Below are 12,264 nucleotides of genomic sequence, written 5' to 3' on the forward strand. Positions count from 1 at the left end.
ATCCCGATAAACGCCATGCTAACCAAGCAAACTGAAAATACTAGACCCTACATTGATTGTGAATTATTATAGTTAGCTTATAATTCATTGTGCAGCTTTTTGTCAGGAGTTTCTAATTCACTGATTTATGCAGATTATATTCATGACTAATATTGATCAGGCAGTTATATCTGAGATCTGCTAACAGTTGCAGTACATAAGACATTTTAATTTTATGTCCAACATGGAGATGTGTCATTCCATGTTCATGTACAGGTGTATTATTTCATGCTTAACTCCTCTCAACATGACTTATAATTGAATAATTGAGTTTATTTCAGCAAACATTCCTAATTTGAGAAAAGACAAAACCTTTTTTGAATTAATTCTATTTCTTTATTTCATACTTCATGTCAAGATATCTTTTTCCATATGAACGTATGCCTCATAATAAAAGAACGTGTTTAAAGAACAAAGAAAATCGTGGCTCACAAAATAAAAGCATTCTCTCATAATATTCTTTACAAAGTCATCTTACAACAAACAAAAAAACACGAACAATGTGTCGATGCAACAGCGGAGTACCATAAATCAAAGTTCCTCACTAAAGGTTTGACTCGAACCTAACTGCGACAAAAGAAAATAAGAAAGATCTGTACATACAAATACAGTTTAGCTCCTGAGATTCTCCATGGGACATAGTCGCTGCTCCAAACCCACACCACGGAAACAGTAACACCAGGGACAATTTCCGTCCTTTTGATACATTTAAAACAAATAAAACTGATTTAATTGTCATCCTTTATCTCTGCTTTGGTTAAAGACTGTACTCTGTTACAATCTCCAGTTGCAATCACTGAAGTAGTGGAAGATTTGGAGCAACGTGCGACCCCCTCATACACAACTGGTGACGCAAACAAGTGCCAAAATGAAACTACAGCCAGAATAAAGTCTGAACCTTATCCTCCTGCACTTACTTGATCCAATCCTGATCACCTGTGAAGATTTCTGGTGATCAAAAAGGAAAAAAAGGGACCGATGTTCCTAGTTAAGCTTGTTACAAAAGTAGATATAATGTGGTGTTGGAGTATAATTATCTCTTGTTCACAACAACATTTACAGGCAAGGACGAGACTCTCTCTTTAGCGACTGAAAACTTTGGTGATGCAGAAGCGGCTTGAGATACCTGAACACTTCACTTTTATATTGCTTTGACAAAAGTTATCATATGCTGTACAATATTCACTGATGACACACACATTCACACATATGAAAACCTGACATGAATTTGGCGAGCATATATTTATGTATACAGGAGGAGCTGCAGAGTCGACTCTTGTGTTGTTTGCTCTTAGATTTTCCTACAGGACGAAGACAGATGCTGTATGGCTGGTACTATCACACTGTCAACCTTTTCCATCAAAACCTCCCCAACTTAAATCTATACACAACAAAGTGGGAGTATTGGTGTGTGGGGGAGGCGTTTTTCACGATTTTTCATCTCCTCTGTCTTTTCTCATATGCCTCCCTTTCATAACTTCCTCCCCTCAGCCAGAGATAAACTGAAAGCTATCCTCAGTTTTTTTCCACTGCTTGCAGATCCAACATTTGGGTTTTTTTTGGACAAAGAAAAACACGTTTCCATCTGTTAGGGAGATCTGTTCATCCAATAGATGCGTTTGAGACGAATCCTCCTTTTCTTTGCCAAAGCCAAAGTCCCAGTTGACATATCACTCAGTCATCCGTAATCTGTCCTTTTTTTTTACTGCCAAACAGTATGATGAAAAATCTGTTACCCTAACTTAACCCAGAAATAGTTCCCTCTTGCTGCTGGTTCAATTATTGCCCCAGTAACAAAGAGGATAGGTTGACACATTCAGCACTGATGTCTTTCACTTCCTAGTGTCCGTTGGTCTCAGGGGCAGAGGCAGGGGTGGAAGGGGTGGATGAGCGAGAAGCAACTGAAGCTTTCTCTCCACCAGGACTGCAGATTGAAGGAACACTGTCGGGGGTTTTAACCCCGACAAGGCCAATAGGAGAGACCCCTGCTGTTGCTGCTGCTGCTGCCCTGCTAGCTGTGATGGCAGAAACTGGTTTGGGCTGAGCCTGAAGTCCTGGGCTGCAGATGAGGTGATGCCTCTCCCAGTCTTTGTGCTGGCAGAAGGAACCGCAGTAGCGAGCGGCGTTGCAGCCGCTGCATGTCTCGCTAGCTTTACGGCCACAGTTCCAGCAACACTGAGGAAGAAAGGAGGGACAACCGTAAGTTTTCACAGGAATTTAAAGACAACGAAGAAGGAATTATAGACAGGATATGGAGGGATGCAAATACATATGTGTTTGTTTGCTTTGTAAGCTTCTTCCAAAATAAAAGCATGAAAAAACCTGTGAACCTATTGACAGATTAATACCTTTGAATTTGATATGGGAAACTTGTTAGCAAACAGTTTTCAATAAACAAATCCTGCAGACAAGGACCAATGTTGATATTTATTTTCAGTAGTGTTTCTGGCTACCTGATGAATTTAAGTCTAATATTCATTCTACATCAAGCTCGGCTTTTGATCTTCTGAGGGAAATATCTAGCTTTTTAGAGGCTAGGTGTTAGGTGCTAGACTAATTGCTAACTGTTGAATCTGGAAGCTTTTACACAAAACCTCTGTGAACATCAAAACAATGATGAGTGCGATAATAGTGAAACAAATGTGGGAAGTTGCATGAAATAAAATAAAAAACTGTGACATGATAGAGACTGTAAATCTCAACAGAGCTGAGCTGACCATCAGACTCAGGTGATGACCATATCTTAATGTCACTGAGATATAGTCATTTAATCAAATGTTATTATAAAAGGATATGATTTTTGCAGCTTTGATTTTGAATGTGTGCTTGTATGGAGTCTGTTTTACTCAAAGAACCTCCGCAATCTAGATCTCTGCTCACCTCGCTGGAATCCTCCTGTTCGTTAATGACCAAGATGGCGTCCGCTTGAGCCTTCTTCTTTGCGTCGGCCAGAGTCTTTTCCATCTTTGCCCTCTCAGAGGAGATCATTTCAAATGCCTTCTGCTCAGCCTCTGCTACTGCTTTCTGGACCTCGTCCATGGCCTGACGCTTCACCTCATTCACAGCTTCTTCTGTACATCAGAGGGGATAAATGTTTAAACTCTGCGCAATAGCATCAGTAAAAATAGATCAAGGATCAGCACACAGTTTAACGTTATGTGATGAAAACATTTACTTTTTTTTACATTTAATTAATGCTTGAATACAATTCATTTAGGATTACCTTTATGTATTTCTTTTCAATACATAATCAAACATTTCTTAAACATGATGGGTGTTTACCAGCTTTCCTCCAGATCTCATCCGTAACGTATGCTGATCCTGGCCGAGGAGCAAAGTCTCGCTGGGAGTCTGCGGGAAAGAAGAGACAGAAGGGATTAGCACCTGCCAAGGCTTACAAAGATATTAAGATGATTCATTGTTAAAATAATGTGTGATTTTGTGACTGACAGCTCAATCAAGGTAACAGGTGCTCACAAAAGAAAGGCCACCGAGGCATGCATTGATATTATCTGTGTCATCCGGTCTTTTATTTTGTGCTCGATGCAAACAAGTCTGCATATCTAGGCCACACAACAAACGTAATTGTTGTTTATTGGAGTCTTGGACTGATGTGAGATCTGACAGCTTTAGAAAGGAATGTGTTTGGCTTGGAGGGAATTGCGGACCAACAAGCTGTGTCAACATTCTGTCTGTTCCCTCGAATCTCTCTCTCTTTTCCTTCATCTCAATTCATGTCTGTGTCGCTACTGTGCCTCTCCAACCCCGCCACCTGGCTCATATCCTCTTCCCCCATCTTTATATCCTCCGTCTCACCACCGCTTTCTCTCTTTTCCTTCATTTACATCCTCTCTCATCAACCAAGCCTGCATACACCCTCCCTGCCGCCATTTCCACCCCCACTGCAGTCTTCCTCAGCTCAAGCCCAGGCAGGCGGGCTTCCCGGCTGGGGGCCCAGATGGTGCTCAGGCGAGTCAGCCAGCTCTGGGTCTCTGAGCCTGCAGGACGACAGGACAGCCCTTCTGTGGCCGATATGGCCAAGGCCAGTCCTGGCACCTGTCTGTGACTATGGACCAGCAGGGGGAAGGCAAGGCTGGCACTCAGAAAGAACTGTGCCAGGACACAGCAGACTGAGGGGACTCACTGACACCGGGACTGAGCTGCAAGCCTATTCATGACCACTAGAGGGCGTAAAGAGTATGAAATAGAAGGAAAGGCTGTGCTGGTTGGTTCTCACAACTTTCAGAATCTTGTCCATCTGAGGAAGTTTAAATCCTTATAAAGAAAATCACTCGGCATTGAAGTTCAGGTTTAGGATCAGTGTTCTGCCTTCCATAAGAAATGCATTGTTTTCAGTTTAAGTTCTTGTGTATCTTGCCTTTTGCTTGTTAGATAGCGCCACCCTGTGGTCATACTGCGGTACTAGAGTGAGTGTGCGTAATTGCAAGCCTAGCTTCGTTCGCTTCCTGAATTACTCGACGAAGGGAGACCACGCTGTAACACCGCTCCTGGAAATCCTATCTAAAACGTTTGAGCTTTGGACATTATTTGTCTGTAAGTAAATGTAATATGATTTCATGCTAGACTCTGTTTCGATTAACAAGAATTACGTCAAATGTCTCGGATTCTCACTTATAGTGTCTATAATGTAATCTGATTAGCAATGCTAGCTCTCGTGGTCTGGTGTGTTAGCAATGAATGAACAGCTTGAATTGTACTTCAAGAAGTGTAACCTCATGTGCGTTTTATTTGTTTATTTGATTACAGTTTTACAAAAACGAAATAACTCCTGTATGTTTGCTGGAACTTCAGTAAAAAACAAGAAAAGAAAGCCTTGTGAATGGAATTCCACTTCTTCATACAAGATAAAGTTGTTAGCTAGCTGTCTAGTTTTGCAAGACTGGAACGCACTGCGAGGGCAGCATTATCAGAGTTACATTTATGCAAAACATCTGTTGTGACAATACGTTTGGCTTTTCTAAGATCTGAGACTGATGCTAATTCATATTTAGTGGATCTAACGGACCAGTTCTTTTTAAACCCAAATCATGAAGCACACACAAAAGTATACTTACTTTTGTTCTACTACACGGGATATCTTCTCAGGACTTGGGTAAATAACACCATCCGCATGGTAGTTAATTCTACCAGACTTAATGATTTTGTCATTTCTGGTGAACTGCCATTTTTTTAAGCGCAAAAACTCACTGAGCAACTAAATCACTTCAAATGGTGTGACTTCATCCCAGGCTCATAAAGCAATCTTCTCTTGGTTAGAATCCAATCATAGAATTATTGGTTTTTGAGGCAAACTAACATAATTGAATTAAACATACTGGTACATACCCGACTCTGCAGAGTGGGGGCTGTGTGTCTTGGAGAAGGGAGTGGAGCCCGAGCCTCCCTTGCGTGGGTCTTCCTGCTCGCTCGAACGCCGTCTCCAGTAGTTTAGCTCCTCGCGATCGGACTCTTGGCATCGTCTGAGCACGCTCACTGACCTCCGGGTCTTTTCCACCATGTCCACAATGCAGTTCAACACCTAGAGGATGAAGAAGAATACACAAAATGTCACTGACTTGAATTTGCTTTTAGCTAGTTATAAAATAATAACGCTTTAAATGTTGTACAAATTGGGGAAATATTGTTTAGGTGGTTGCTATTTTGTAATTGCAAAAATAACATGCTTTCTATATCACAAGCCATTAGCAGTGGTGCCTGTCTGCAGACTTACATGGTCCAGATGCCTCCATTCATCAGCCCACTCCCTGTCTGTCAGTCTGTGGTCCACTGGTTCCTCGCGGTAGCCCCCGTTAGTGCCTGATTAAAACACACACAAGACAGACCACAGGCCAATGTGATTAACATTCTTTTTAATGTACAATGAAGCCACAAGTGACAGTAAGTGGGTAAAAGTGTGTGTGTCTATATCTGTGTTAAATCTGAGCTGTTCTCAACACTCATCAAAATTAATTACTTCTCTTTGCTTAACATTTTGAGATACAGTCGCTTCATTATTTCACCTCGTTCAAGATTTATTGTTATGATCGTATATTGGAATTATATATTTTCCTCACATAGCAGAAGAGACATTATTCAAAAGGCAGTATTTTCTTACACCCATAATATAGTGTGACAGGAGAGCGGTAAAGTAAATGTAGGGCAAAAAATAAGAAAAGAGTCAAGCTGAACTGGGGGATTGTAAGCGAGAAAGGTCGGGTGAAGGAGAAAAAGGAGAAGACTGTGATGCAAAACAGACTTCCAGCAGCCAGAGCCTGCACACATCTGGAAGTCAGCTGTCAACCACACACAAACGCACGCACACACACACTCCCCAAACGTCTCCCGTAGTACCTCCCCTCCTGGAGCTCACAGCATTCCAGTAGGGAGACACTGAGGCTGAGTGGAGTGGCTCCACTTCTAAACACAACCAGCCGGCCACACACACACACACACACACACACACACACACACACACACACACACACACACACACACACACACACACACACACACACACACACACACACACACACACACACACACACACACACACACACACACACACACACACACACACACACACACACACACACACACACACACACACACACCTTTCTCTTCGACCTCTTCTCCTGGTTCTCATCAGTGTTCATCAGTTCAAAGCCACGAGTGTGTGGACTGATGTGTTTATGTGTGTGTGTATCTGTGTGTGTGCGTATGAGTTAAGTGGCGGCAGGCGGGCGGGAGGCTGTCAGACAAGGGACTAAGGCCTCGTAAACACAGCACCTCTACCATGAACATATCAAGGTGTGTTTCTGTGCATGTGTGTGTGCCTGAGTCTGTGAGCTACTGCTGTTTCCACTGTGTGCTGACAAGTCCCAAACGGAGAGTAGATATACACCAGAGTAGATCCAACCCTCCCTGCCTGGACAGTATGGCTCTGTTTATACACACGTGTAGACTCCAGAGATATGTATGGGGACTGCTACACAAACACACAGACCACCCCGTAGCACTCATAGCATAGGTGTGTGTGTGTGTGTGTTCCTGCAAATATGTTCATTTCTGAAGTTGTGAAGAAACACACTACAGTAAAATATCTGGGGTTTAAAGTAATCTGTGTAATTATTCCAATAGTTGAAGTTTATGTGTTAACTGACACCAAAGGAGGGGCAAAAACTGATGAATGTCTGATGTCTGTTTAAATAAACTGAATGCTACCACTACCAGCAGCTACGACTGAGATTGAGCTCTTTAAAAATAAATACAATTTCAGTAGTCAATGGAACCAAATGACGAAGAAAGCCTCCAAGAAAGACTTTTACGTACCAGGTAGTCTAGGTCTGTCTTTGAGCTCGCGGATCTCCAACATGCGTTGGCTGTGCTCGCGGTGTAGGATGTGTGGTGCTGCGATGTCATCCAGGGCGTAGTGCTGCAAGGGTGGAGGGGTCGGGTGAAGCTGGGCACTGAGGGGCAGCGGGTGGGCGGGGCTGTGTCGGGGAGCAGGGCTGATGGTGCAAATTCGTTTTGCGGCGGGTTCCATGGCTGCGGGTGGACGTTCATGGAAACCATTCTCTTTAGCTCTGCAGAAGAGACGGCAGTGGGTGGTTGGACGAATGAGCATAAGAATGACAGCTGTTTATATATGATTCAACTAAAATATACTATTTATTAACCTGTGGGGGCTGTGTCTCTTTGTAACTGCCTCTGGAGGCTCCATCAGCAGCTCGGAGGAGTCTGGAGAGGAGGCCATGGTGGTGCTCAGCAGAAGATGCTCATGCTGGGACAGATACTGGGCTGGGGTCTGCTTGGCTGCACGTGCACAGTGGAGGAGCTCCCTCTGCAGCAGGGGAAGGTTTGCCTGGATAGAAGGAAAAAAAGGTTAGATGGAGCACTGTTGTACGAGTCTAAATATCATCCATCTGTCACTCACATGAGTCAGATCTAACTTTTTAATTCAGAGTAAAACAGAACTGAAATTAGCACTAGCCAGCTTGTCATTAAAGTATTGGGGGGGGGGGGTCTGGAGCCAGGAGACCACCAGCACACTACCAGTTCTAAGAGACACAGTGTACATTATGCCTCCCGGGGAAGACGCTGTAGTGGGAGTGGGGGGTTTTAAGCAGGGACACTGACTCCTTGAGGTCTGGCTGTAAGGCTCAATTTGGGTCTGGGTGTTGTTCTGTGGCTGCCTACATGGTGGCTGTGGCTTCCATGAAAATAGATGTGTTTTCTATGCTGCTGCTGAAGTTGGTTACTCATTACAATGTGTTGATCGCAGCATAGATAAAGAGGCTTATGAACTTTGAAACATTTCATAACAAATGATACACCGACTCCACTTCTCCCTCATTGCTTACCTTCTCTCTTTTTTTATATGTTTATCTGTGACTGTCTCCGTCCTATCTTTCCATCTCGCTTTTGTTCCCTACATTTCCCTAATTAGGAACAGACTCCGGTGTGTTTGCAATTACGCCACTTCCTCACTCCCTCATTCTCCCTCTTCTTGAGCAACCAACTAAATAACCATGCTGTTCTCATTTTGTGACTGACATCCTCCTATCATGTGGCGTGTTCAGCCATTACCTAGCAGATACTCCGAGCCTGACCCTTTGTACTTTTCTGCTCATTCTCCACTAGCTTCAGCATATCTGTACCTTCTTCACAAAAGGTGCTGATACTTCTGCTTTATGGTCCACTCTTTGTCACACCCATGTGCTCTCTTTTCCCCCCCATCTCCCATGCTTCCCTGCTTCCTTCCCCAGGGCCCCAGCTAGCGGACACATGTGCTCTGTGTCAGTTGAGCAGAGGGCTCTCTGGGGTTCAGCGGGGCGGATGCTGGATTGGCGGCGCCTTGGCAGCTGAGTGCTCTTTTTAAAACAGGACAGCGGCTCCATATGGCACACTTAAGCTCATAAAAAAGGGAAGGGAACACTTTATAGGCATGTTTCACACTTCCGAGTTCCCACTTTTCCCTCTCTGCTCCTTATCCACCTCACCCTAACTTTGTTGTATTGTTGATTTCCCTCCTACTCTTTTTCTTAGTGCAGACTACTGTAATAAGAATTGGAATCAAGTTGTAGGGACCCCACCTTCTCGTATAAATTAAAAGAAGGAGGGGAACAGAGGTTTCTTCTCTCAGCACTCTGAGGCAGACAGATGGAGGGGCTCCAAAGGTGACTAAGAGGTAAGTGTCGAAAAATAGCAGATTTCAACTGCTTGAAGTTACAGCGGTACAACTGACTGAAGATTTATAGGCTGCTTTACCGAGGGGAGCTACTAAAAAGTATACTTTTGCAGACACCCCTGGTTACAAAGGGGCTCAAGAGGCAGTTTAACACACCATCTCATCTGCTGCTTGTCAAGTCAACACGCAGATCTCAAGAAGTTACTTTGAACTGCAGAGAAGCTGTTTATTCAGTTAGAGAATACACATACTCTGATTTATAGACTACTGCATCGTATCCTAGAAACACGGTAATAAAATCTAATGAATATATGATATTTCCAACATGACTCACAAGCTCTGGTGTAACTGCCATTATTGACATCATACTGAATGAAGGTAATATAATTAAATATAATTCTCTTTGTAACGTTTTTCTGCAATTAATGATGCTGCATTGGTCAACAACCTCAGCCAGGAGAAGTGCGGGTGATCATTAGATTATTCTGATGGAGTAACCATAAGGTGAAGGGTGTAAAAGTTCAACTGAGACGGGGAGAAGAAGTTCAACTGAATAATGCAAAGCAAATATTGGGAGATGAATGGGAGGTTGGAGATGTGTTTACCTTGAGGAAGGGAATAACAAAGGGCCGTAAGGGGAAATTGGTAGCCTCCTGAAGCCGTGAATGGAACTCCTCAATGGTAACTGTCGAATTCTGGGAGACAAAAAAAGTGAGGTTACACAAATCAGTTTATCCCACATGAAGAGAAGACAAAATCAAATAAAAACATTTTATAATAAATTATCTTTCACACAACAACTTACCACAAGGGCCAGAACCAGGCTTCGGACGCTGTCTCCAATCTCAGGAGAGATGTCGTTGCCAAACTGCTGCAGTGTGGTCAGGAAACGTTTCAGCTTGCTCAGCTGGCGAGCCCCACAGGTGGCCGGCAGCTGCTGGTTAGCCAGTGATGAGGAAGAGGAAGAGGACGGTCCGTTGCTGTAACGCTGCGGTGGAGATGGCACTGCATTCAGGGTTGGTGGGGAATGATGATTCCCATTGGTCACTGGGGGGGAAACAGAGAAGAGGGGAGAAATTTATATTATCCCTATTTAGGACACCATTTGCATAAGTAATATAAACTTTAAGATGAAAATTACACCATTATATATAGAGAATCAAAGAAACCTGAAGTAAGAGAAGGACCCTTACATGCTGTGGTGGAGAAGGAGGCCGGGCGAGGGCCGCTGGGGTTGACAGAAGGCAGTGGGGGCATAGTGGAGCTGATGGGGGCTGATCTGGAATGAGTCTTAGCATCCACAGGAGAACCGGGCATGGCAGGGCTCTTCTTCTCTCTACTGTCTGCAGAAAGGGAAATAGAGAGGTCAGCTGTGGATAAAAAATGCTGGGTCACATTTTCTTTAAATTAAACGTACAGCATATACACAAAAGTACAAATTAATTTGGAAAATACAACTACTTAATTGAAAGAAAAAACAATGACAAAGAATTACAAATAAACAAGCAAATAAAAAGGCAGATCTTGCTTTCAGCTTAATAGTTTAAATTAACGCAAACGTTTCAGGACTATAGCCAGAAAAAAAAACAAAAATGCCCACCCCCACAACCCAATTCACATCATACAACACATACTGCCAGGGCACCAACCACCCTGCACCCCCCCCCCCCGCCATCAAAGAGCCAGATGTCTAAAGTTTAGCCCCTCACTCCCAACTATTCAAATCAATAACAGAAGAAATGCTGAAGAAGCCTATTGTGTGGGAGAAGAATGCCCCCTCATTGAGCTCCCAAGTAAATGGGGGGGGGGGGGGGGCGCGGAGAGAGAGAAAGGGACGGGGTTATTTCACGCTTTACTAACAAGATAGGCAAAGCTTTTGAATGTTAAACGCAACTTCTCAATATGCTATTGCCGCTGAATGAGACCACCAGAAAAGGGGTATGGAGAAAGTGAAATGGGGGTGTGGCGGCAGGGAGCTGTGGGATCAGAAGCCGGCTTTGTCTCCTGGAGATCCAAGAAGACAGGGTCCCGTCTCCATTTAGAGTGGATCAGACTTTTTTAACTGCTTTAAGAATGGACGATTAATAGACAAGCACGGTCTCACGGGTCATGGGTCAGCTGAGAGCAGCTTTTTAAATGTGGTTTCATGCTTTTAGGGCTTTGGTTTCAATGGCACCCATTATATCTTTTTCACAGCTATGAACTCTGCATGGCCTTGAGCCACAGGGTCCCAGTTTATAAAGGCTTCAGTTGGGAGGTTTAAGCCGTCAGTAGGTAACTTGTGAGAACTCGTAAGGATAAATTGAATAAATAAAAGAAATCAGAGCATTAAGAATTGCAAAAGTGGATAAACAAGCATTCATTGTGGGGCTTGTTGGGAGTTTTCAGTGTACGCTGCGGGGTCTAAGGACAGGGTGTCGTATGCTGTAAACACCCTAAAGACTTTTGATTTTGGATTATATAAATACAATTTGATTGTTTGATTGTTTGATTGAGTGACAAGCATGCTTGTGCATATAAAATAAACTTTTTCAGCAAAGCTCTCAGCAATGCTTTCTCTTTCTAGACTGAAAGATCTGCCCACACCTGCAAATAATTATTCAGCTTGACTTCCAATTTACCCTCTCTTGTTCTTGGAATGTAGCACTTGATAATCTAATACTTCCCTGAAAATGTAACAAAGTGTCCACCTAACCTGAACAAAAATCTAATAAAACCCAACTCTTATAACCTGGCCAGTAGCAAAATACAGCATCTTTTAAATGTTCTCCTATGTAGTAAGAGGTGCTTTTTAAAACACAAAAAGAAAGTTTTGAAATCAAATAATGACCAACCTGAGAATGTAATTAATTCCCCTAAGTGTAATATGGGAATTAGGTAATTATCGCAATATCAGGTGCTATATCCCTCTCGTTCTTTCTCAGCCCTTTGGCCTGCCTGCCATCACTCCACCTGTTCCCCAACACAGGGGGCAGGAAGAAGGGATCTATGTAGACATTTGGACTGCCGACCCATATCACACGAGGCCTGCCAGTGCA

At 43.3% G+C, this 12,264-nt stretch overlaps 1 protein-coding gene across 3 annotated transcripts in view; it reads right to left on the minus strand.

The window, feature by feature from the left end:
- Positions 1-352: 352 nt before the first annotated feature.
- cbfa2t2 (CBFA2/RUNX1 partner transcriptional co-repressor 2) overlaps positions 353-12,264 on the minus strand; it is a 33,965-nt gene continuing 22,053 nt past the window's right edge. For all 3 annotated transcript variants that reach the window (XM_063911817.1, XM_063911818.1, XM_063911815.1), the window contains exons 2-11: positions 10,420-10,569; positions 10,032-10,273; positions 9,832-9,921; positions 7,716-7,900; positions 7,369-7,622; positions 5,771-5,856; positions 5,386-5,578; positions 3,322-3,390; positions 2,920-3,110; positions 353-2,214 (exon numbers count right to left, since the gene is read on the minus strand). In XM_063911817.1, coding sequence (XP_063767887.1) covers positions 1,879-2,214; positions 2,920-3,110; positions 3,322-3,390; positions 5,386-5,578; positions 5,771-5,856; positions 7,369-7,622; positions 7,716-7,900; positions 9,832-9,921; positions 10,032-10,273; positions 10,420-10,569 — 1,796 coding nt within the window. In that variant the 3' untranslated portion in view covers positions 353-1,878. The remainder of the gene's footprint in view (positions 2,215-2,919; positions 3,111-3,321; positions 3,391-5,385; positions 5,579-5,770; positions 5,857-7,368; positions 7,623-7,715; positions 7,901-9,831; positions 9,922-10,031; positions 10,274-10,419; positions 10,570-12,264) is intronic.

This window comes from Eleginops maclovinus, chromosome 20 (assembly GCF_036324505.1).
Source record: "Eleginops maclovinus isolate JMC-PN-2008 ecotype Puerto Natales chromosome 20, JC_Emac_rtc_rv5, whole genome shotgun sequence".
NCBI lineage: Eukaryota > Metazoa > Chordata > Actinopteri > Perciformes > Eleginopidae > Eleginops > Eleginops maclovinus.